The 26759-nt window shown below is 48.1% G+C and overlaps 1 protein-coding gene across 1 annotated transcript in view; it reads right to left on the bottom strand.

The window, feature by feature from the left end:
* LOC140122767 (fucolectin-like) overlaps positions 1 to 26759 on the bottom strand; it is an 84297-nt gene that overhangs the window by 4338 nt on the left and 53200 nt on the right. Inside the window, exon 4 of the mRNA XM_072143965.1 lies at positions 544 to 844. Within this exon, the coding sequence (XP_072000066.1) occupies positions 544 to 844 (301 nt within the window). The remainder of the gene's footprint in view (positions 1 to 543; positions 845 to 26759) is intronic.

Below are 26759 nucleotides of genomic sequence, written 5' to 3'. Positions count from 1 at the left end.
CCCGGCTAATCTCTACATCTGGAGATCGTTAAGCCGCAGATGTGCACAAAAATTTGCAACTTTTTAGAAAAGTTGCAAATTTCACATCTGGATTAAGGTGAAATCTCAGGGAAACACTGCTGAAAACTAGACAATGGGGAACTTCAATGGGAGGAGGTTTTAGGTGCCAAAAAAGTCGCAAATGAGCACACGGGCCATAAAAAGTCTCAAAAATGTAAGAAAAATGCAAGCCGTCCTTCTAGAAGACTATACGGTTACATCAAAGATTGGTGTGGAAAATACATCTTTGGTATTCTTATTGTATTTGTTTTTAAATAATATATTTTCCTTTCATTTTCCACTATTTAAATACAGAGGGCAGTCGTGTAGCTGATAGCAGATCTGCACTTCCTGTTCTTCAATGAACCATCAGAAGGAAGGTTAATAAGTCTGGTGCAGCTAATTGGACTCATCCCTTGGTAATAATTAGTGGATTAAATAACAGTAAATAAAAAGTTTAATTTTATTAACAAGACTTGGACAGCACTAAGGGCTGAGGCTCACCTTGCATTGTTATTTCCATTGTTGGCCAAAGAGTCTCCAACAAGGATTTCCGCACCATTAATCCTGCTCCCGCAGCAGTCGCCTCTGTTAGTGATGGTTATGCGACTTATTCTGTAGGACTCTAGCAGGTCCACCCTCCACCAGGGAGACAATTCTGTGTGTGTGTGAAAACACGATCCGTGATAATAGTTGGTGTCCTCGTTTCCATCTATTCCATTTATTGCCATTCCGAAAAAGCCCCAATTGGAATCCTTATAAATGGATGACATTGTGGCTCGACCATGAAGTGCCAGATTCCTACCTATCAAAGGAAGAGGAGACATGAAAAGTGAACACACTTATACATAGAGATGGACAAAAAGCATCATGAATCCTGGACCATCGCGGTGTTCTCTATAGGGCTTTATAGAGGTTGTGGGAGATTTGGCCCAGTAGAGACCGTGGTAGCGGTGATTCGTGATGCAGTCCAAGACAGTGACACCAACGTTTAGTCCAAAACAGGTCTCGCCTGCGTTTATTCCAGGAGCAGGTACAAAATAAAACAGCCTTCACATTCAGGCATCAAACAAACAAAATCCTACCCGTCAGGGTGCTAACTAAACAGAGTTATTCTAACTCACCACTAGAACATAAAAGACTGCTGCTCCAGGCAAAGTCAGTCTGTGTGTGCTCTCCAGCCTCCTTTCAGAGCCACACCGCTCTCAGCTCTGCTCAGCAGCTTTATGCAGCCTGATTAGGCTGCTCCCACCACCTGTGTCCAAGGTACTGGACAACTCAACCTCAGCACTAAGGCCTTGCATAGTAGGAAAACCTAGGGGAAACATACCGCCCATCCACAGATACAGTGTCTCACATACCCCCCCCTCTTTGTTTGACCCTGTGGGGACGAACACCCTTGGCCATCAGAGAGTGGGTACGAGACAGGTGAGGGGAGAGTGATCGGTTACTAGTGTGAACTGTCACCCTATCAAGTAATATCTCAGGGATTCCAGGGTCCATTTGATCGCCAAGCACTCCCTCTCAACTATACTATAGTTCTTCTCAGGGTGTGTGAGCTTGCGGCTAAAGAATGTCACGGGATGTTCCTCACCCTCCACTACTTGGGACAGGACAGCCCCTAAGCCCACGTCAGAAGCGTCAATCTGCACAATAAAGATCTTGGTGAAGTTAGGGGTGATCAGTACCGGTCCCTCGCACAAAACCGTCTTAAGTTGCTGAAACGCCCCCTCAGCCTCTTCACTCCACTTTACCATCACCGACCTGCTACCCTTGGTCAGGTCAGTCAGAGGTGCCGCTATTGTCGCGAAATCGGGAACAAATCAGCGATAATAGCCCACTATGCCTAGGAAGGCCCTCACCTGCTTCTTGCTCACAGGTCGTGGCCACTGCTGTATCGCCTACGCTTTGTTTACTTGGGGTTTGATGACACCTCGCCCCATTACGGTACCCCAGGTAACGGGACTCTTCCAGACCAAGTGCACATTTTTTGGGGTTTGCCGTCAACCCTGCTGCCCTAAGGAAGTCTATCACTGCTTGTACCTTGGCTAGAAGACTCTCCCAATCGTTACTATAAACTATGATGTCATATAGGTAGGCCGAGGCATATCTATGGTGAGGTTTTAGCACGAGATCCATTAACCTCTGGAATGTGGCGGGAGCCCCATGTAGCCCAAAGGGAAGTACAACATACTGAAATAGCCCATCAGGAGTAACAAAAGCTGTCTTCTCTTTAGCCTTGTCTGTAAGGGGTACCTGCCAATACCCTTTCGTCAGGTCAAGGGTGGAGAAGAACCTAGCCTGTACCAGTCATTCTATCAACTCGTCAACTCTGGGCATAGGGTAGGAATTAAATTTAGATACCTCGTTCAACTTCCGAAAATCATTGCAGAACCGTAGGAAACCATCAGGCTTGGGAATCAATACAATAGGACTCGACCAGTCACTTTGAGACTCCTCAATAACCCCTAGGTCTATCATCTGCCTGACTTCTTTGGATATGGCTTGCCGGCACGATTCAGGGACCCGGTAGGGTTTTAGGTGTACCCGGACGTTGGGTTCGGTTATGATGTCATGCTTGATGACTGAGGTACGACTAGGTAACTTAGAGAACACATCAGCATTTCAGAGCACAAACTCCTTCACTTCATGAATCTGGGCCCTGGAGAGGGACTCCGAGAACCGTACTTCAGGCACTTTGGCATCAGGTACACCTACCTCCGGTGTCACATTCTTGGAGACAGATGTTTTTTCTACTCCCACGGCTATCAGGGACTCTCTTTCCCTCCATAGCTTTAGGAGGTTCACGTGGTATATCTGTTCGGGTTTCCTCCTCTCCGGCTGATATACCTTGTAGTTAATCTCCCCCACTTTCTCCATGACCTCATATGGACCTTGCCATTTCGCCAAGAAGTTACTCTCAACGTTGGGCACAAGAAATAACACTCTGTCACCTGGTTTAAAGGTCCTGAGTCTGGCTCATCTAATGTAGACCCTACACTGGGCCTCTTGTGCCGTTGTCATGTGCTCCTTTACAAGGGGCATTACCGCTGCTATGCGGTCCTGCATAAGGGAGACGTGTTCAATCACACTACGGTGAAGGGTCCTTTCCTATTCCCAGGTCTCCTTAGCTACGTCCAGAAGCCCACATGGGGAACGGCCATATAACAGCTCAAAGGGTGAGAAACCCGTTGAAGACTGGGGAACTTCACGTATGGCAAACATCAGATAAGGCAACAAACAATCCAAGTCCTTCCCATCTTTGCTGACCACACTCTTTAGCATACCCTTCGAAGTCTTGTTGAACCTCTCGACCAGGCCGTCTGTCTGTGGATGATATACAGAGGTGATGAGCTGTTTAACCTGCAGTAATTTAAACATCTCCTTCATTACTCTAGACATGAATGAACCTGAATCTGAATGAATCTGAGTCAAGATTTCCTTGGGGAGGCCTGTGCGGGAGAATACCTGGAACAGCTCCCTAGCAATATTTTTGGGGGAGGTGTTTCTTAACGGAATCGCCTCTGGATACCATGTAGTGTAGTCAAGGATAACCAGGATGTACTGGTTCCCCCTTGTGGATTTTACTATGGGGCCAACCAAATCCATTGCAATCCGTTCAAACGGTACCTCTATGATTGGTAATGGGACCAGAGGACTCCTGAAGTGGGACACCGGGGCAGTAAGTTGACACTCAGGGCAGGAGCTACAATACCAGTTTACCTCCTCCCATACCCCGGGCCAGAAAAATCTCTGCAGGATCTTCTCTCGGGTCTTCTCAGCCCCTCCCAGCACATGTTTATGTGCCAAATCTAGCACCAGCCTACGATGAGATTGGGGTACTACAAGTTGCTCAACCTCCTCACCCCCTATCTGGTTAACCCTGTACAACAGTTCCCCAACAATCACCATTCGGGGGTATATTTTGTCAGCTCCTGGTATTTGGAGCACCCCATTTATCACTTTAACATTCTCCCGTGCTTTAAACAAGGTAGGGTCCTGTAGCTGTGCAGCCCCAAAATTTTCACGGGAAATCTCAAGGATGTATGTCGGCCACCTCCTCTTGAGAATTCATCACCTGGTGTCACCCCGACTGCTGGTGTGGGTACTTTGGCCTCAAAGGGTTCGGGGGCCAAGGCTGGATATATATGATGTCCATTATCTGCAATAGCACCTGAGGTGGGTCTTCATCGCCAGAGGTCCCAGAACACTGGTAAGTCTCTGCCGATAATAGCCTCATGAAACAGGGTCCCAACCACCCCCACTTCATGGGTGATAATACCACAAGGTGTATGTAGGTTGATGTCAGCAGTGGGATATTCGCGAGTGTCGCCATGTATACATAACACTCCCACTTTACGCCCACTGTATAGTCCAGGATCATCCAAAGTACCCGGCACCAGGGTGACCAGACTCCCTGAGTCTAGCAAGGCTTCCACCATGTGACCACTGATTGTGACCATACACACTTGTGGTTCTGCATCTGTAACTGACTCCGCTGCCAGAACCGGACAGGCAAACAGTGACATTCGCCGGGTCTGGTTGCAGTCCATTGGCTCCACTGACAGGGGACAGTTGGCAGCAATATGGCCCATTTCACGGCATCGCCAGCACTGGATACGGCTGTGACCTCTGTCATGAGCCTCGTTGGGCGTCTGTGTATCCGAGCCCCCCAATGAACCCCCTTCCAACCTGACTTGTCTCCCCTTTTCTGCAGGAGCAGTCTTACCAGATGGTTTGGTGACCTTGTCACTGGCACTGCTTCGTGCGGGAGCGGTAAGTGGAAGGTCCTCCGTAGCCCTAGGGACACAAGTTCCTCAGCATTGGTGAGACCGGCCTGTCCAACCCATCGCTGGAGCCAAGAGGGCAGAGACCGGGTGAACTTGTAAAGAACAACTCTCTTGACCATCTGTGCTGGAGTGCAGTTCTCTGGTTGTAACCACTTCCAGACACGATGGATCAGGTCATGCATTTGGGAGCGCGGGGGTAGTTTTTCTGAGTATGCCCACTGGTGGACCAGGCTGGAACGAACTTGTATGGTGACCCCAAGACGAGCCAGAATTTCTGCCTTTAACTGGGGGTACTCACGGGCCTCTGTTCCACTCAAGTTGTAGTAGGCCTTTTGCGATACGCCTGTCAGGAACGGTGCCAGGACATCTGCCCACTGCTCAGCTGGTAACTCCTCTCGCTCAGCTACTCGCTCAAACACAGTGAGATACGCCTCCACGTCGTCGGTCTCCGTCATTTTTTGTAAAGCCTTTTGTACTGCAGCCCGTGCGGAATGCTGAACAACCGGGTACACTTGCAAATCAGCATAGGACCCCTCAGTAGTCGTTGTTTGCGGTGCTGCCATAATGCCAGAAAACGTTTCCATCATCAGCTGGAACATGGCTCGGGACTCTTCCTGCTACTGGCGGGACTTCTCTTCCTGCTGCTGGAACATGGCTTGCTGCTGGCGGGACCTTTCCTCCTGTTGCTGGAGCATGGCTTGCTGCAGCTGCCATTAGCTCTGGCCTCCTCTTGCAGGTATTTAATAAAGTCCTCCATCTTGGCTTTATTCTGCAATTTGCCTGCTGCTTTTATCCAGGCCATGCAATGTTGCAGGATGTAGTGAGCCTTTTCAGGTGTGTGTCTTTTGAACTGCCTGCAATCCAAAGCACCATGTGTGGGAGATTTGGCCCAGTAGAGACCGTGGTAGCGGTGATTCAAGATGCAGTCCAAGACAGTGACACCAAAGTTTTGTCCAAAACAGGTCTCGCCTGCGTTTATTCCAGGAGCAGGTACAAAATAGAACAGCCTTCACATTCAGGCATAAAACATAAACAAAATCCTACCGGTCAGGGTGCTAACTAAACAGAGTTCTCCTAACTCACCATTAGAACATAAAATACGTTGCTGCTCCAGGCACAGTCAGGGCTGTGTGCTCTCCAGCCACCTTTCAGAGCCAACACTCTCAGCTCTGATCAGCAGCTTTATGCAGCCTGATTAGGCTGCTCCCACCACCTGTGTCCAAGGTGCTGGATAACATAACCTCAGCACTAAGGCCTTGCATATTAGGAAAACCCAGGGGAAACATACCGCCCATCCACAGATAACCCCTTCAGTGTCTCACAAGGTGTACAGATAGGTCCATAACTATCTGGACACTAACACAAATGAAGTTTTTTTCGCCTGTTCACTAAAATATATGTATTCAAGCCATTGTTACATAATGGACATAGACATAAATTCCAAGCCTCCGCAGCTTCCCACAGCTTCTCCAGCACCTCTGCAGCTTCCCGCAGCTGCTCCAGCGTCTCCGCAGCTTCCCGCAGCTGCTCCAGTGGCTCCGCAGCTTCCCGCAGCTGCTCCAGTGGCTCTGCAGCTTCCCGCAGCTCCTCAGTGGCTCCGCAGCTTCCCAAAGCTGCTCCAGTGGCTCCGCAGCTTCCCAAAGCTGCTCCAGTGACTCCGCAGGTTCCCAAAGCTGCTCCAGTGGCTCCTCAGCTTCCCAAAGCTGCTCCAGTGACTCCGCAGGTTCCCAAAGCTGCTCCAGAAACTCTGCAGCCTCCACAGCTTGCCAGTGCTGCTCCAGCGGCTCTCCAGAAGTCGCCTCAGCCTCCACAGCTTGCCGGTGCTGCTCTGGCGGCTCTCCAGAAGTCGCCTCCACAGCTTCCCACGGCTGCACCGGCCTCCCCTGAGGCAGCTCCAGAGTCTCCACCGGCCTCCCCTGAGGCCGTTCCAGAGTCTCCACCGGCCTCTCCTGAGGCCGCTCCAGAGTCTCCACCGGCCTCCCCTGAGGCCACTCCGGTGTACCTAGAGCCGACCCAGCCTGCGGCTTCCCAAGTCTTCCCGGTGCCTGCTCTCCTCCTAAGGTGCCTCATAACCAAGAAGAATTGGAGGAGGCGAAGAAAGAAGAACAGCGGGCTGAAGAAGAAAAGAAGAGGGGCCCTGGCGGGGGGGTACTGTTACGGTTACACCCGCGATCCTCGGAACGGATCGCGGATGCACCCGTGCCTGCTGCCGTGGTACCTGCTCCCCCTGCCCTCACTTACCTCACCTGGCTCCAGTCTGTACTCTGGCTCCTGACGTGTAGGCCACATGCTTTTTCCCTGCTCTCGCCACTAGGGGGGCGCGCAGACTTCTCCCAGCCTTAAAGGGCCAGCGTCTTCCTTACTGGCTCTGGCATTCCCGGCTCGGCTGTATAGCCTGGCGACTCCCAGCATCCCTTGAAGGATCTTCAGGTCATTCTACTGGAGTGAAAGCCCTTCTGAGCGTTTCCAGACGCCTCTGTGATTCCTGAGCGTTTCCATACACCTCCGTGTTCCTGTGGTCCTGCAATTTTGTGGCGGTCCTGTATTCCTGTGGTGGTCCTGTAATCCTGTGGCGGTCCTGTAATCCTGTGGCGGTCCTGCAGTCCTGTGGTAGTCCTGAAATCCTGTGGCGGTCCTGCAATCCTGTGGCGGTCCTGTAATCCTGTGGCGGTCCGGGATCCTAGTGGTCTTCCGAGGTCCTGCCAGCCATCCTTCCGAGGTCCTGCCAGCCGTCCTTCCGAGCTCCTGCCAGCCGTCTTTCCGAGGTCCTGTCTTTCCGAGGTCCTGCCATTCCAAAGTCCTGCCATTCCGAGGTCCTGCCATTCCGAGGTCCTGCCATCCCGAGGTCCTGTCTTCCCATGGTCCTGTCTTCCCGTGGTCCTGTCTTCCCGTGGTCCTGCCTGCCCTGTGTCCCTACCTTGGCTGCCACCGCGGGCCTAGTCGCACCTGTGGAGCAACCTGGTGGCTCCCCTCCGCAGCAAGTCCATCCCGGAGGGCTCTGGCAGAGACCAGGAGTCCACTTAGACTCCGCTCCCGGGTTGTGGCTGGCATCTTTATCTCCCGCGGTGGTCCAGGGAGTCCACAAGACTTTAGTCCTAACTGAAGTTAGACTGTAACACTGTATATAAACCTCCATGTTCCCATGGAAAATCTAGGGTGCTACTCTTGAAATAATCTTTACTAAAAATAAACTAGGTAGGCTGTCAAGATCACTGGTTACTGAGAGTGATACACGTGCAGCAGGCCACTGACCACGGCATCCAAATCGTTAGACAACTTTAGCAAAATGCCATAGTTTATTAAAACATAACTTTTAATTCAGATAGATAAAAGGCGACCACCTTCAAGTCCGTGGTCCAATTAAACCACAATTCGTAAAAGAGAACACCTAGTGAACAAACAAACAATCACATACACGGACAAAAATTGTCGTACCATAACCAATATTTACAAAAACAGCATGAGAGAGGGCCACATGTATTAGTGCAGATATGCCAGTGTTGGGAAGAAAAGGTTGGATCTCACCCGTCTTCGTCCAGAATTGGCCGCTGTAGGGACTGTTCCGTCAAGTGATGACCTATTATACCCTACTGTATCTGTTAGCTTGGTCCCCCTTGTATTGCTCCCAGCCCTTACAAGGGCGGTCCCAAGACTGGCCCTATACAGACTGTTATGCCCTTACTCTGAGCTGCATAAGTCCATTAACTCCCTACGCGTTTCGTGCACCGGTCCTTGTGCACTCCTCAGGGGAATCTAAAGTAGGTTATACTTGTGCTGGTATGCTTGCTGCGCCACGATGGGCTGCATGAGTATGCGCTAAGTAGCGCTACGACTTTCTCCAAGACGGGCAGTGGCTCGTCCTAGGCTATTCCAAGAGGTGCAAGCATCCACCTAGTCACTAGGTTGAAAGCACGGCGTCGGCGCATACTTATGCAGCCCATCACTAGTATAACCTACTTTAGATTCCCCTGAGGAGTGCACAAGGACCGGTGCACGAAACGCGCAGGGAGTTAATGGACTTATGCAGCTCAGAGTAAGGGCATAACAGTCTGTATAGGGCCAGTCTTGGGACCGCCCTTGTAAGGGCTGGGAGCAATACAAGGGGGACCAGGCTAACAGATACAGTAGGGTATAATAGGTCATCACTGGACGGAACAGTCCCTACTGCGGCCAATTCTGGACGAAGACGGGTGAGATCCAACCTTTTCTTCCCAACACTGGCATATCTGCACTAATACATGTGGCCCTCTCTCATGCTGTTTTTGTAAATATTGGTTATGGTACGACAATTTTTGTCCGTGTATGTGATTGTTTGTTTGTTCACTAGGTGTTCTCTTTTACGAATTGTGGTTTAATTGGACCACGGACTTGAAGGTGGTCGCCTTTTATCTATCTGAATTAAAAGTTATGTTTTAATAAACTATGGCATTTTGCTAAAGTTGAAATAATCTTTAGTCTCCTTAGCTACTTAGCTTCCTTATAGTGTCTGGGTCGACACAATAGTTGTTTTTAACCTGATAACAGTTCTGTTCCAGGATTGTGGTGCAGGACCTGTTTCCAGAATTCCCTCCAACTCCCTACACTCCCGCATCCTATGCAGTATCTGGAGTCAAACACCTGGGACAGCAAGAGTCAGGGCGCAATCCTATTTTATGGAGTAAACTTGGCGTCTTATACACCCAGGGTCGGATTAAAGGAGGGGCTACTGGTGCCCAAGCCCCGGGGCCCCCAACACTTTCACTTTTAATGGGGCCCCCACCAGTTTCCCACAGTCAGCGACTCAGCTCAGCATCACACATAGGGGTCTAGGATGTCAGCTATGTCAGTGAGAATCAGCTGCTATCATTGGAGGAGATCTCCGATACACTGTTTACAGGGGCTGGCTGGCTATATACTTCCAAAAACATTATTGGAAGGGCCTCCACCAGTTTGTGCCCAGGGGCCCCCACCACTCTTAATCTGGCCCTGTATACACCCTAAGCAGGAAATGAATCTGGGATAATCACTGGGCCCCTGACGGAGACTAGAGTAAATATTAGACATAATCCCCCTATCCGGACCCCCTCCCACTGATTGTTATAATACCATATTCCTTTACCCTCCCACAGAGAGAACCCTTCCAATCTGAACATCGCGGGGAGCTGTTGGTTATGCCAAAAGGGAAAATATTAACTTTGACCTTGGATCCCCAACATACTTTTACTTAGACAACAGAGCCAGAATCGGGCATCTTAATCCACTAGTTGTTCCTGTTTCCTGCTGCAATTGGCGGCATTATTCCAGTCATTGAGGACACCAGTCTCCCGCTGCTCCATCTAGACTCTGCGCCCATACCCTTAGCTGTTGTGCCTGTGCTGCCAGAAAATAGATCCATGGATTGGGTACAGCCAGTCCCCCACTATCTTTGGCCCTCTGCAAGGTTTCTATTTTAATCCTAGGGTGCCCCCTTCTTCCATAACAGTTCTCGGAACATACTCTGTACACTATAAAACACCCTACATGGTATCCATACAGGTGTATAATGAAGAATATAAAGCAGCTGAGGCATAAGTACCATTAGGTTACCTCTACCTATCATGGATAGCGGGAGCCTACACCATGTATTTACCTTGTCCCTGCATTTATTCCAGATGAATCTATTACGATCTACCTGTATAGATGAGCACAAATAATGATTTGGATTATGATGTAGTTGGACCCAAATCTAGTTTTATCATAAGTACCCCCATCAGCTGCGTGTGTATGGAGAGGGCTCACGGGCTGACCTGGGTCTGGTGGTTAAGGGGTAAAATTTTTGACTTTTCTGAGAGTTAAAAAAATATTCATAAAACCTTGTCATTTACATTTTTCTTGGATTGAGGATAAGTCCGGTTCTGCTTTTTTCATGATCAGGTTTCTCAATATCTGTGACGTTTTCTGAATCTAAAGAGAAATATAAAGTGACATCATCATCCATGGACACAGGAATTACACGGGTCATGGCCTCAGTCTCAGGGGATGGAAATGACCCCATCAGCCAAACATTAGATGGATACAGATTCTAGATGGACATCACAACTAAAACAGACCCCAGATGGCAGAATAAAGAGAGAACCAAGATCCGACAATCGTAACAGATACAGACCCCAAACCAGACCCGGGAATAAATAGAGATTAACCCCTTAAGGACGTAGCCATTTTGTAGCTTAAAGGAAACCTACCACCACTGATTTACCTATTAAGGTAGATCAGGTGGTAGGTGCATCTAAAGAATGTCAGTATTTCCCTTTTTAGGGCTAATCCTTTAGTCCTCACAATCTTTTAGTAAGGTTAATGGCCTTGATATGCAAATTTTCTAAAGAGGCTACTGGGGCTAGCCAGAGGTGAGGCTACCTGGCCCGGGTACTCCAAGCCACAGAAGCCTCTTTGACCCTCCTACCAGATATCTTCAGTGCGCAGTTACAAGGAGCTGTGGGCACTTGTCCACGAAGCTGGAGTTCTGCGCATGCGCAGTAGCTCCGGCTTTGTAGCTAAGATCGCGCAGCTGTTGGCCTGTGTTCTGCGCATGCGCAGAACTCTGGCTTCGCGAACAAGGAGCTGCGTGCTGAAGATATCTGGTAGGAGGATCAAAGAGGCTACTGGGGAGTGGAGTAGCCGTGCCATGTAGCCTCAGCTATGGTTATTCCACGTCCCAGTAGCCTCTTTAGAAAATTTGCATATCAAAAGATTGTGGGGAATAAAGGATTAGCCCTAAAAAGGGCTATCCTTACATTCATTAGATGCACCTACCACCAGTTCTACCTTAATAGGTAGGTCCGTGGTGGTAGGTTTCCATTAAGGCTCATCCACATTTTTTGTATTCTGACTTGCGTCGCTTTATATGGTTATAATTTTTGAACACTGTTACTTATCAAAGCGATTATGAGATTGTTTTTTCCCCACATGTTGTACTTCATGTTAGTGGTAAATTTTGGCTGATAAGTTTTGTGTTTATTTACAAAAAAAGAAAAAAATGATGATTTTTGAATATCAAAAAACGATTTTCCGTATTTTCAGAATTTAATATTTTGAGGATTAATAATGTTTTGAATTAAATTTTAAATATTTAACATTAAAACCCCCTATATAACCAGCCCATTTTCAAATCTTCCCCCCTCAAACTATCAGAAACAGCTTTTAGGAAGATTGTTAACCCCTTGAGATCTTCATAGTAATTACATCAAAATGGAGGTGAAATTTAGAATGGTCAAATTTTGTCGGTTATACGTTCATTTAGCCCTAAAATTGACACATTTCCAAAAAATAAAAAGAGAAAACCCACCATACAATTTGTTCTACAATTTCCCCCGAGTACCGATACCCCCCACATGTGGCCGTTACTTCTCCTGAGTGCAGAGACCCCCCACATGTGGCCGTTACTTCTCCCGAGTACAGAGACCCCCCCACTTGTGGCTGTTAATTCTCCTGAGTGCAGAGACCCCCGACATGTGGCTGTTACTTCTCCCGAGTGCAGAGACCCCCCACATGTGGCTGTTACTTCTCCCGAGTGCAGTGACCCCCCCACATGTGGCCGTTACTTCTCCCGAGTGCAGAGACCCCCCACATGTGGCCGTTACCTCTCCTGAGTGCAGAGACCCCCACATGTGGCCGTTACCTCTCCCGAGTGCAGAGACCCCCCACATGTGGCTGTTACCTCTCCTGAGTGCAGAGACCCCCACATGTGGTCGTTACTTCTCCCGAGTGCAGAGACCCCCCACTTGTGGCTGTTACTTCTCCCGAGTGCAGAGACCCCCCACATGTGGCTGTTACTTCTCCCGAGTGCAGAGACCCCCCACATGTGGCCGTTACTTCTCCCGAGTGCAGAGACCCCCCACATGTGGCCGTTACTTCTCCCGAGTGAAGAGACCCCCCACATGTGGCCGTTACTTCTCCCGAGTGCAGAGACCCCCACATGTGGCTGTTACTTCTCCCGAGTACAGAGACCCCCCACATGTGGCTGTTACTTCCCCCGAGTACAGAGACCCCCCACATGTGGCCGTTACTTCTCCCGAGTGCAGAGACCCCCACATGTGGCTGTTACTTCTCCCGAGTACAGAGACCCCCCACATGTGGCCGTTACTTCTCCCGAGTGCAGAGACCCCCCACATGTGGCTGTTACTTCTCCCGAGTGCAGAGACCCCCACATGTGGCCGTTACTTGTGTTATGGGCGCACAGCGAGGCGCAGGAGGGAAGGAGGGACCTGCAGCTTTCAGGATTTTAGTTTCCTCTTTGGCCCCTTTTGTAGGCTATAACATTTTCGCTTTTCCGTTATGGGGGCCATGTGACGGCATTTTTTTTTTTGCGGGATGAGATGCTTTCCCCAGTGTTACCATCTCGAGCTGGGCCGGCATCAGCTCAGCATCCGATATATCGGACGCTGAGCACTAAGGGGTTAAAGATGAGAACCTATAAAGAAATAAAGACCCCAAAGCAGAGCAGGAAATAAAGGGAGACCCAAACAAATGCCCTAAACAAATCTAGACCACAGAATAAATATAGACCTGGTAATGGGCATCTTAATTCAGACCCCAAACCAGACAACGAAATAGAAACAAATAATCAAACAACCTGAACAAATATAGATACAAGACTAATGAAGATATTAAGGCACCCACAATAAAAGAATGAAAAGATAGAGGTTAAAAAGCCCTAAACAAAGACAGACCCCAAACCAGATCACAAACTAAAAAAATACAATATCAGGTATCTTAAATAAGTACAGACTCCAAAACCACAGAATAAATGTAGACCTAGTATCAGACACCCCGTACACATACAGAGTCACACCAGAAAACAGAATAAGTAGAAAGCCAAGATAAGAAAACCTAAGTAACTATAGACCCCCAAACCACAGAATAAATGTAGACTCCAAACACCCTAAATAAATAAGGATCCTAGGACACAGATTATTATGAGACCAGGAAAAGATCCGCCAAATGAATTCAGCCCCCAAACCAGATCACAACATAAAAAAAGACTAACGATCATGTACTCTAGACCCCAAACCAAGGAATGAATATAGACCCAGGATCAGACATTGTACAAACTCCGACCACCAAACCAGAGCACAGATTAGAGAACCAGGATCAGATGTCCTTAACAAGTATAGACCCCAGACCAAAGAACAGAGACCCCAGACCAAAGAACAGAGACCCCAAACCAAAGAACAGAGACCCCAGACCAAAGAGCAGAGACCCCAGACCAAAGAACAGAGACCCCAGACCAAAGAACAGAGACCCCAGACCAAAGAACAGAGACCCCAGACAAGACCCAACCACTAAGAGACTCCAAACCAGATGTTGTGCTGCTCCTCTCCCACCGCTCCTCCCACATATCTTACTTATCACTGATATTAGAGGAGGATATAATTATAAAGCGGCTGAGGAGAGAAGTTACTGAACCTGCAGAAGCCTCATCAGACGCCGTCCACACCAGGACCACGAGGAGCAGAAGCTTCATCCTGCAGAGGAGAACATGTCCTGATATCAGAAGACGAGGTCTATGTATATTCTCTATATTTCTACAATGTTTGTACAATGTTATCCCTCAGACCCTCCTACATCTTGGTCACTATTTATGTCACCTACAGATAATGTGAAGCTATCTACTACAGGGCCTGGCAGGCTATATACTACAGTGGGCTGGCAGGCTATATACTACAGGGGGCTGGCAGGCTATATACTACAGGCGCTGGCAGGATATATACTACAGGGGGCTGGCTGGCTATATACTACAGGGGGCTGGCAGGCTATATACTACAGTGGGCTGGCAGGCTATATACTACAGGGGGCTGGCAGGCTATATACTACAGGCGCTGGCAGGATATATACTACAGGGGGCTGGCTGGCTATATACTACAGGCGCTGGCAGGATATATACTACAGGGGGATGGCTGGCTATATACTACTGGGGGCTGGTAGGCTAAATACTGGGGAGGCTGTGACCAATGCATTTCCCACCCTTGGCTTATACTCAAGTTAATGGTTGTTCCCATTTTTTTGTGTTAAAATTAGGGGTCTCGGCTTATACTCGGGTCGGCTTATACTCGTGTATATACGGTATGTTTAAGCATAAAAATAAAATATTGTAATTTGTATAGATAACTATAGTATTGGCTACTGGAAGCTCAATTCGTCTCTCCTGGAGGAAGCGGAGATCAGACAATCCTTTGAGGACTTTCTTCAGAGCCAGGTACCTTTGCTGGGCCTTTGTAGCAGTAAGTCAGAGTGGTGGGAGATGCTCAAGAAAAGGGTGGCGAGATTCTTCCGCCAGCTCTCGAGCCTCAGGAGCCTGGACAGGTACCGCCTGTATCAGGGCCTGAGGAGGAAACTCGAGCATCTCGTCTCGACTGGAGGTAGTCGTGAGGACATCTCCAGAGTGAAATCCTTGCTGAAGAGGTGTCAGTACGATAGACACGGGAAATACCACTCGCCCGACCCTTACAGAAACTGCAAAATATCTTTGAGTAGTAAAGTTGTCACAGGACTCGTTGAAAGTATAAGGTCCTTGAAAAGGTCCAGATCAGGGATTCTGGAGGTCGTCAGATCCTTCTACTCACACCTCTTGGTCAGGAAGGATCTAGATCGGGATGTGATGTCGGCTTTCCTGACCGAAACAGTCCCTGAGTCAGGGGCAGACCCCTTAACTTGATGTTTTGACAGAGATGATCAGGGAATAGGAATGTAGTCTAGTGAGTGAAGGGGTCGCCCTCAAGAAATCACCAGGTCCAAGTTTTATAAGACCTTTAAGGAAGCCTTAATTCCCCTCTTGACTGAGTGTCTTTCCTTTGACACTCTGCCCGGATCATCGAATCAAAGGGTAAGGATTAGAGATGAGCGAGCACTAAAATGCCCGGGTGCTCGTTACTCGAGCCGAACATTTTCCGATGCTCGAGTGCTCATTTTGAGTAACGAACCCCATTGAAATCAATGGGAAACTTGAGCATTTTTCAGCACAATGGGGCAGATTTACTTACCCGGCCCATTCGCGATCCAGCGGCGCGTTCTCTGCGCTGGATTCGGGTCCGGCCGGGATTTATTAAGGCAGTTCCTCCAACGTCCACCAGGTGGCGCTGCTGCACTGAAGTTCCCTGGAACGCACTGGAATACACCGAGCCGGGCTGAGTGAAGGTAAGTGCAAGCTCCGCGACACATTTTTTTTTTAAATGCGGCGGTTTTTCCGAATCCGTTCGGCCACGTCCCCCGATTTCCGTCACGTGCATGCCAGCGCCGATGCGCCACAATCCGATCGCAAGCACCAAAATCCCAGGGCAATTCAGGGGAAATCGGCGCAAATCGGAAATATTCGGGTAACACGTCGGGAAAACGCGAATCGGGCCCTTAGTAAATGACCCCCAATGTGTTCAGTGAAGAACACATTGCAGATGATTAGCTTATGTTCGGAAACATCAGCGATGTGTTCTGATTCCCTTTTTTTCAAATTTTTTTTACATTTTTTACTTAATTAAATGCTCGATCTCAAGCAGGCGAGATGCTCGTCCGAGCAACGAGCCGTTTCGAGTACGCTAATACTCGAACGAGCATCAAGCTAGGACGAGTATACTCGCTCATCTCTAGTAAGGATAGATTTTGTAGGGTTTGGCAATACAGACAGGCTTGCAACAGTCGGCATTGTAGGCTGGACTAAGGGTGGTAGCGTATGGGGATGATGTCACCATTTTCGTGTCCTCGTGTTCCTTATGTTTATGTTGTAAATAGTGTATATATTATATATTATGTTTATAGTGTGGTTTGGGGGATACAGTCAGGTTGGGAGGGGGGTGATGGTGGTGGGATTTATTACTTAGAACTCTTCCTGGACACTGGTCTGGGCTACTTAATGCTAAGCTTACACGTTAGACCAGTGTCTGAGGGGAAGGGGATGGCCTGGGTTTTGAGTGTGTATTGTGTATTGTGTTAGGTTATTGTAAGTAAAAAAAATCATTTATGGGCGCGGGATATGTTATTTGTGTGGGTTGATCTATTATTTTTGGTTGATGGGTGTGTTTATGTTCATTTATGTTAATTTGTGGGTGTGGCCTGTCTTCAGTTGTTGATGGGTTTGGTTTATGCCGTGATAATTGGTTGGGTGGGGGTTGTGATCATTTGGTGTTATATAATTATTTTGGTGTATGTTAATTCATTGTTATTTCTCTGAAAAAAAAAGTGTGAAAGGTGAGAATGAGCCTGGACCAGCGGGTGAGTTATTGTAAATATTTTGAATATAATGTTTGGTTTATGTTATGTATTGTTAGGTTTTATACTATCTTTTTAAAAATAAAATACATAAACTGTAAGCTCTTTTGTCACCCCCTCATCCTCATTGTGTGTAAGCTCTTGTGTCCCACCATCATCCTCATAGACTGTAAGCTCTTCTGTCCCTCCCTCATCCTCATAGACTGTAAGCTCTTGTGTCACCTCCTCATCCTCATAGACTGTAAGCTCTTCTGTCCCTCCCTCATCCTCATAGACTGTAAGCTCTTGTGTCACCCAATCATCCTCATAAACTGTAAGCTCTTGTGTCACCTCCTCATCCTCATAGACTGTAAGCTCTTGTGTCACCTCCTCATCCTCATAGACTGTAAGGTCTTGTGTCACCTCCTCATCCTCATAGACTGTAAGCTCTTGTGTCACCCCCTCATCCTCATAGACTGTAAGCTCTTTTGTCACCCCCTCATCCTCATTGTGTGTAAGCTCTTGTGTCCCACCATCATCCTCATAGACTGTAAGCTCTTCTGTCCCTCCCTCATCCTCATAGACTGTAAGCTCTTGTGTCACCCAATCATCCTCATAAACTGTAAGCTCTTGTGTCACCTCCTCATCCTCATAGACTGTAAGCTCTTGTGTCACCTCCTCATCCTCATAGATTGAAAGCACTTTTGTCACTGTCTGATCATCATAGACTGTAAGCTCTTGTGTCACCTCCTCATCCTCATAGACTGTAAGCTCTTGTGTCACCCCCTCATCCTCATAGACTGTAAGCTCTTGTGTCCCCCCTCATCCTCATAGACTGTAAGCTCTTGTGTCACCTCCTCATCCTCATAGACTGTAAGCTCTTGTGTCACCCCCTCATCCTCATAGACTGTAAGCTCTTGTGTCACCTCCTCATCCTCATAGACTGTAAGCTCTTGTGTCACCTCCTCATCCTCATAGACTGTAAGCTCTTGTGTCACCACTCATCCGCATAGACTGGAAGCTCTTGTGTTACCCCTCATCCTCATAGACTGTAAGCTCTTGTGTCTCCCCTCATCCTAATAGACTGTAAGCTCTTGTGTCACCCCCTAATCCTCATAGACTGTAAGCTCATGTGTCCATCCCTCAACCTCATAGACTGTAAGCTCTTGTGTCCTCCCTCATCCTCATAAACTGTAAGCTCTTGTGTCCTCCCTCATCCTCATAGACTTTAAGCTCTTGTGTCCTCCCTCTCATCCTCATAGACTGTAAGCTCTTGTGTCACCCCCTCATCCTCATAGACTGTAAGCTCTCATGTCCCCCCTCATCCTCATAGACTGTAAGCTCTTGTGTCCCCCCTCATCCTCTTAGACTGTAAGCTCTTGTGTCACGCCTTTATCCTCATAGACTGTAAGCTCTTGTGTCAACCCCTCATCCTCATAGACTTTAAGCTCTTGTATCCTCCCTCTCATCCTCATAGACTGTAAGCTCTTGTGTCCCCCCTCATCCTCTTAGACTGCAAGCTCTTGTGTCACGCCTTTATCCTCATAGACTGTAAGCTCTTGTGTCGCCCCCTCATCCTCATAGACTGTAAGCTCTTGTGTCACCCCCTCATCCTCATAGACTGTAAGCTCTTGTGTCACCCCCTCATCCTCATAGACTGTAAACTCTTGTGTCACCTCCTCATCCTCATAGACTGTAAGCTCTTGTGTCACCTCCTCATCCTCATAGACTGTAATCTCTTGTGTCACCTCCTCATCCTCATAGACTGTAAGCTCTTGTGTCACCTCCTCATCCTCATAGACTGTAAGCTCTTGTGTCGCCCCCTCATCCTCATAGACTGTAAGCTCTTGTGTCACCCCTCATCCTCATAGACTGTAAGCTCTTGTATCACCTCCTCATCCTCATAGACTGTAAGCTCTTGTGTCACCCCCTCATCCTCATAGACTGTAAGCTCTTGTGGCACCTGGTCATCCTCGTAGAGTGTAAGCTCTTGTGTCCCCCCCTCATCCTCATTGACTGTAAGCTCTTGTGTCACTCCTCATCCTCATAGACTGTAAGCTCTTGTGTCACCCCCTCATCCTCATAGACTGTAAGCTCTTGTATCACCCCCCTCATCCTCATAGACTGTAAGCTCTTGTGTCATCCCCCCTAATCCTCATAGACTGTAAGCTCATGTGTCCATCCCTCAACCTCATAGACTGTAAGCTCTTGTGTCACCCCTCATCCTCATAGACTGTAAGCTCTTGTGTCACCCCCTCATCCTCATAGACTGTAAGCTCTTGTGTCACTCCCTCATCCTCATAAACTGTAAGCTCTTGTGTCGCCCCCTCATCCTCATAGACTGTAAGCTCTTGTGTCACCCCCTAATCCTCATAGACTGTAAGCTCATGTGTCCATCCCTCAACCTCATAGACTGTAAGCTCATGTGTCCTCCCTCATCCTCATAGACTTTAAGCTCTTGTGTCCACCACCCATCCTCATAGACTGTAAGCTCTCATGTCCCCCCTCATCCTCATAGACTGTAAGCTCTTGTGTCCCCCCTCATCCTCTTAGACTGTAAGCTCTTGTGTCACGCCTTTATCCTCATAGACTGTAAGCTCTTGTGTCGCCCCCTCATCCTCATAGACTGAAAGCTCTTGTGTCACCCCCTCATCCTCATAGACTGTAAGCTCTTGTGTCTCCCCCTCATCCTCATAGACTGTAATCTCTTGCGTCACCCCCTCATCCTCATAGACTGTAAACTCTTGTGTCTCCTCCTCATCCTCATAGACTGTAAGCTCTTGTGTCACCTCCTCATCCTCATAGACTGTAAGCTCTTGTGTCACCTCCTCATCCTCATAGACTGTATGCTCTTGTGTCACCCCCCTCATCCTCATAGACTGTAAGCTCTTGTGTGACCCATCATCCGCATAGACTGTAAGCTCATGTGTCCATCCCTCAACCTCATAGACTGTAAGCTCTTGTGTCCTCCCTCATCCTCATAAACTGTAAGCTCTTGTGTCAACCCCTCATCCTCATAGACTGTAAGCTCTTGTGTCACCCCCTCATCCTCATAGACTGTAACCTCTTGTGTCACCCCCTATTCCTTATAGACTGTAAGCTCATGTGTCCATCCCTCAACCTCATAGACTGTAAGCTCCTGTGTCAACCCTTCATCCTCATAGACTTTAAGCTCTTGTGTCCCCCCTCATCCTCATAGACTGTAAGCTCTTGTGTCCCCCCCTCATCCTCATAGACTGTAAGCTCTTGTGTCACCTCCTCATCCTCATAGACTGTAAGCTCTTGTGTCCTCCCCTCATCCTCATAGACTGTAAGCTCTTGTGTCACCCCCTCATCCTCATAGACTGTAAGCTCTTGTGTCACCCCCTCATCCTCATACACTGTAACCTCCTGTGTCACCCCCTCATCCTCATAGACTGTAAGCTCTTGTGTCACCCCCTCATCCTCATAGACTGTAAGCTCTTGTGTCATCCCCTCATCCTCATAGACTGTAAGCTCTTCTGTCCCTCCCTCATCCTCATAGACTGTAAGCTCTTGCGTCACCCCCTCATCCTCATAGACTGTAAGCTCTTGTGTCGCCCCCTCAACCTCATAGACTGTAAGCTCTTCTGTCCCTCCCTCATCCTCATAGACTGTAAGCTCTTGCGTCACCCCCTCATCCTCATAGACTGTAAACTCTTGTGTCACCTCCTCATCCTCATAAACTGTAAGCTCTTGTGTCACCTCCTCATCCTCATAGACTGTAAGCTCTTGTGTCACCTCCTCATCCTCATAGACTGTAAGCTCTTGTGTCACCCCCTCATCCTCATAGACTGTAAGCTCTTGTGTCACCCCTCATCCTCATAGACTGTAAGCTCCTGTGTCACCCCCTCATCCTCATAGACTGTAAGCTCTCATGTCCCCCCTCATCCTCATAGACTGTAAGCTATTGTGTCCCCCCTCATCCTCTTAGACTGTAATCTCTTGTGTCGCCCCCTCATCCTCATAGACTGTAAGCTCTTGTGTCACCGTCTGATCATCATAGACTGTAAGCTCTTGTGTCCCTCCCTCATCCTCATAGACTGTAAGCTCTTGTGTCCCCTCTCATCCTCATAGACTGTAATCTCTTGTGTCACCTCCTCATCCTCATAGACTGTAAGCTCTTGTGTCGCCCCCTCATCCTCATAGACTGTAAGCTCTTGTGTCACCCCCTCATCCTCATAGACTGTAAGCTCTTGTGTCTCCCCCTCATCCTCATAGACTGTAATCTCTTGCGTCACCCCCTCATCCTCATAGACTGTAAACTCTTGTGTCTCCTCCTCATCCTCATAGACTGTAAGCTCTTGTGTCACCTCCTCATCCTCATAGACTGTAAGCTCTTGTGTCACCTCCTCATCCTCATAGACTGTATGCTCTTGTGTCACCCCCCTCATCCTCATAGACTGTAAGCTCTTGTGTGACCCATCATCCGCATAGACTGTAAGCTCATGTGTCCATCCCTCAACCTCATAGACTGTAAGCTCTTGTGTCCTCCCTCATCCTCATAAACTGTAAGCTCTTGTGTCAACCCCTCATCCTCATAGACTGTAAGCTCTTGTGTCACCCCCTCATCCTCATAGACTGTAACCTCTTGTGTCACCCCCTCATCCTCATAGACTGTAAGCTCTTGTGTCCCCCTCATCCTCATAGACTGTAAGCTCTTGTGTCCTCCCTCATCCTCATAAACTGTAAGCTCTTGTGTCAACCCCTCATCCTCATAGACTGTAAGCTCTTGTGTCACCCCCTCATCCTCATAGACTGTAACCTCTTGTGTCACCCCCTATTCCTTATAGACTGTAAGCTCATGTGTCCATCCCTCAACCTCATAGACTGTAAGCTCTTGTGTCACCACTCATCCGCATAGACTGGAAGCTCTTGTGTCGCCCCCTCATCCTCATAGACTGTAAGCTCTTGTGTCACCCCCTATTCCTTATAGACTGTAAGCTCATGTGTCCATCCCTCAACCTCATAGACTGTAAGCTCCTGTGTCAACCCTTCATCCTCATAGACTTTAAGCTCTTGTGTCCCCCCTCATCCTCATAGACTGTAAGCTCTTGTGTCCCCCTCATCCTCATAGACTGTAAGCTCATGTGTCCATCCCTCAACCTCATAGACTGTAAGCTCTTGTGTCACCCCTCATCCTCATAGACTGTAAGCTCTTGTGTCCCCCCTCATCCTCATAGACTGTAAGCTCTTGTGTCCCCCTCATCCTCATAGACTGTAAGCTCTTGTGTCACCCCTCATCCTCATAGACTGTAAGCTCTTGTGTCACCTCCTCATCCTCATAGACTTTAAGCTCTTGTGTCCTCCCCTCATCCTCATAGACTGTAAGCTCTTGTGTCACCCCCTCATCCTCATAGACTGTAAGCTCTTGTGTCACCCCCTCATCCTCATACACTGTAACCTCCTGTGTCACCCCCTCATCCTCATAGACTGTAAGCTCTTGTGTCACCCCCTCATCCTCATAGACTGTAAGCTCTTGTGTCATCCCCTCATCCTCATAGACTGTAAGCTCTTCTGTCCCTCCCTCATCCTCATAGACTGTAAGCTCTTGCGTCACCCCCTCATCCTCATAGACTGTAAGCTCTTGTGTCGCCCCCTCATCCTCATAGACTGTAAGCTCTTCTGTCCCTCCCTCATCCTCATAGACTGTAAGCTCTTGTGTCACCCCCTCATCCTCATAGACTGTAAACTCTTGTGTCACCTCCTCATCCTCATAGACTGTAAGCTCTTGCGTCACCCCCTCATCCTCATAGACTGTAAACTCTTGTGTCACCTCCTCATCCTCATAAACTGTAAGCTCTTGTGTCACCTCCTCATCCTCATAGACTGTAAGCTCTTGTGTCACCTCCTCATCCTCATAGACTGTAAGCTCTTGTGTCACCCCCTCATCCTCATAGACTGTAAGCTCTTGTGTCACCCCTCATCCTCATAGACTGTAAGCTCCTGTGTCACCCCCTCATCCTCATAGACTGTAAGCTCTCATGTCCCCCCTCATCCTCATAGACTGTAAGCTCTTGTGTCCCCCCTCATCCTCTTAGACTGTAATCTCTTGTGTCGCCCCCTCATCCTCATAGACTGTAAGCTCTTGTGTCACCGTCTGATCATCATAGACTGTAAGCTCTTGTGTCCCTCCCTCATCCTCATAGACTGTAAGCTCTTGTGTCCCCTCTCATCCTCATAGACTGTAATCTCTTGTGTCACCTCCTCATCCTCATAGACTGTAAGCTCTTGTGTCGCCCCCTCATCCTCATAGACTGTAAGCTCTTGTGTCACCCCCTCATCCTCATAGACTGTAAGCTCTTGTGTCATCCCCTCATCCTCATAGACTGTAAGCTCTTCTTCCCCTTCCTCATCCTCATAGACTGTAAGCTCTTGCGTCACCCCCTCATCCTCATAGACTGTAAACTCTTGTGTCACCTTCTCATCCTCATAGACTGTAAGCTCTTGTGTCACCTCCTCATCCTCATAGACTGTAAGCTCTTGTATCACCCCCTCATCCTCATAGACTGTAAGCTCTTGTGTCCCCTCATCCTTATAGACTGTAAGCTCTTGTGTCCCCCCTCATCCTCATAGACTGTAAGCTCTTGTGTCACCTCCTCATCCTCATAGACTGTAAGCTCTTGTGTCACCACTCATCCGCATAGACTGGAAGCTCTTGTGTCGCCCCCTCATCCTCATAGACTGTAAGCTCTTGTGTCACCCCCTAATCCTCATAGACTGTAAGCTCTTGTGTCACACCATCATCCTCATAGACTGTAAGCTCTTGTGTCACCTCCTCATCCTCATAGACTGTAAGCTCCTGTGTCACCTCCTCATCCTCATAGACTGTAAGCTCATGTGTCACCCCTCATCCTCATAGACTGTAAGCTCTTGTGTCCCCCCTCATCCTCATAGACTGTAAGCTCTTGTGTCACCTCCTCATCCTCATAGACTGTAAGCTCTTGTGTCACTCCCTCATCCTCATAGTCTGTAAGCTCTTGTGTCATCCCCTCATCCCAAGGTAGCGAGTTCTTTTTTATTGTGTTTTTGCTTTTAATGTCTTTCCGGGCCGCTCCTGCTGTGGACTACTTCGGATTTGCTGGATTGTGTTGTGTCAGAAATTGAAAAAAAATAAATGATGTGGGGTCGCCCTATTATTGGTAATAGATGAATTGGCTGGACATGGTTTCTTCCCATGATTCACATCTTAAAATATCTCAGCAGGTGTAAGACATGTGACAGACGTGTGATGTGGGGATCCCCTGTAAGTCTCTGCTAGTAATGAGAGGATCATAGTCACTGCATCTACAATGTGGACAATACCTGAGGATGTGCTGATGTCTCTGATGCTCCTGGGATGTCTCTGATGCACCTGGGATGTCTCTGATGTTCCTGTGATGTCTCTGATGCTCCTGTGATGTCTCTGATGCTCCTGTGATGTCTCTGATGCTCCTGTGATGTCTCTGATGCTCCTGTGATGTCTCTGATGCTCCTGTGATGTCTCTGATGCTCCTGTGATGTCTCTGATGTCCCTGTTGCTCGCGCTCTGCACATTTTATACTCTTCCACATTTTCCTTTATTTTGTGATGTTTTATTGTTGTAAATTCTTCAGAATAATGGAACAATCACTGCCCGGTGATGAGTCAATAGAAACCGCACAGGGACATGGATAAGCAAGAAGCCGGAGGACTTGTGTAATTCTTTGGGGTCAAATACCAAAAGAACATTTAAATAATTTTGCTTTTCTATTTCGCTTTAACCCCTTCCTGGCTGGGTACGTGACTCACCTCTTGTACAGTGCAGTATAATAAATGGTTTGTCTGGAATAATATTATAGAGAACATTTCCTCAGATTACGTCTTCTATCTCAGGCTGCGCCGTCTTAGTGTTTGGGTCGGACCAGGTGACACCAGATCAGTTACTATGCATTAGAATCGGAGCTGGGGTGCAGTGACCCAGTTCAACCACTACACAGAGAATGGCGCTGTCTGCTTTCTGCCTTATTCTTTGCTTATAATTTCCTTACATTACAGGGCAGCGTCGGTCACTCCTGTCTGTATGAAAAAGTCTCAGGGGTCACAGTTGCAGGTGATAATTGTGAGATTGTCAGAATCAAACACAGTTGCGGCATTGAAATTAGAAGAAGCAACGTTTTTGAGGCACAGCAGGGTCATAGCAACAGTCTCAGCGGATCCAAAAAATGGAAGGCATCAAGCAGCAAGACAGAAAAGGTAGTGATCAATATGTATAACTCCTCGGGGGTGCTCAACTTTTACACAGGAAGGTCCGAATGCACATAGCGAAGAGATTGGAGAAGAAGGGGATCGGATGAGGTCTAACGATAACAATAAAAGTAGATTCTGATCTGCCCTTGTGGGAAATATTACATAGGTAAGACCATCCGTTCTCTGTTCATTAGAGTGAGAGAACACTTTCACTCAGTATAATCGGGCAATGGATGCCCCAGATTGATAGCCCACATTAGGGAACATCATAGTGGCAATCCATATGTGATGCGCTTTGGAGGGCTGGAAAAAGTGGAAGTAACTCCGAATGGCAGGGATCGTGCCCGACTGCTCCTACAATGAGAGGCTCGTTATATTATTAAATATGAAATAAGGATGGGTCTGAATGATCGGAACAATCTTTCTGTCTTCTTGTGATTGTTTAGTGGTTTCAAGAGGGATATGGTTGCATTATGTGAGATTTAATTCAATCGCTTTAATCTTTACTGAAAAGCTTACTTAGGGCACATTCACATGGCCGTCTGTGTCCCCATAGACGGAAATAGCGGCGCGGCGCAGATATGGTGCCACACATGTGTGGCACCGATCCGGGCTGCACACCACAAAAAGGTAGTGCATGCTCTATCTTTCGGCGTGTGTGCGGCCGTGCGCCGCTATTCTCTATGGAGGGAGGAGGGGTCACCTCCTCCTCCTCTCCAGCGCACGGCGGGCATACCGCATGGGAATGAACCCTTAGAAGGTACAGTAATAATTGTGTTGCTTGGTAATCTGGTTACATTTGCTTTTATAACTTGCATTGAGTGTTTAACATTTGTCACATATGTATCACATTGTTGCACTGTTTGTTGTGATCCACAGAGGATTCCGCTACAGGTTTTGGTTCATACTCTGACACTCTTGCACCTGGGAGCCTTTATTATCTGTTTCCCAGAGGCAGCAGCGTTATAGGCTTGAGAAAGCACTTAGTTGCAAGAAACGGCCCATCGCCTGCCGTGGTTGGCGTCCTCCCAGCACTGCCACAGCGATCAATAAAGTCCACTTATATTTTTATCTGACTGGTGAGTGCCACTGCTTATCTCTTCATTATGTGCATTGAAATTAGATTGCGTGATTTAGGATGGGATGGAAACCCCTGTGATGTCAATGGTAGTAGGGGTTGGGGTGGGGTCAGAGCCAGGAGTCTCTTTGAGGCTGGGCCACCGAAAGGAGCTTGGACACAAACTGCACCAGCCGATTAAACAGCACCTTTGCCAAAACCTTTCTGTCCGTATTGAGAAGCACTATGGGACGCCAGTTCTCAACACGAGATCGGTCCTTACCCTTTGACAGGATGATCAGGGCAGACCTCCTCATTGACTTCGGCAGAGCGCCCGAGGAAAGACACTCAATGAATACCTCAGTCAAGAGGGGAACCAAGGCGTCCTTAAAGGTCTTATAAAACTCGGATGTTAAGCCATCCGGACCTGGCGATTTCTTGAGGGCGAGCTCTTC

Source organism: Engystomops pustulosus, chromosome 3 (genome assembly GCF_040894005.1).
Source record: "Engystomops pustulosus chromosome 3, aEngPut4.maternal, whole genome shotgun sequence".
NCBI classification, from domain to species: Eukaryota; Metazoa; Chordata; class Amphibia; order Anura; family Leptodactylidae; genus Engystomops; species Engystomops pustulosus.
This window is presented reverse-complemented; position numbering and strand designations above follow the sequence as displayed.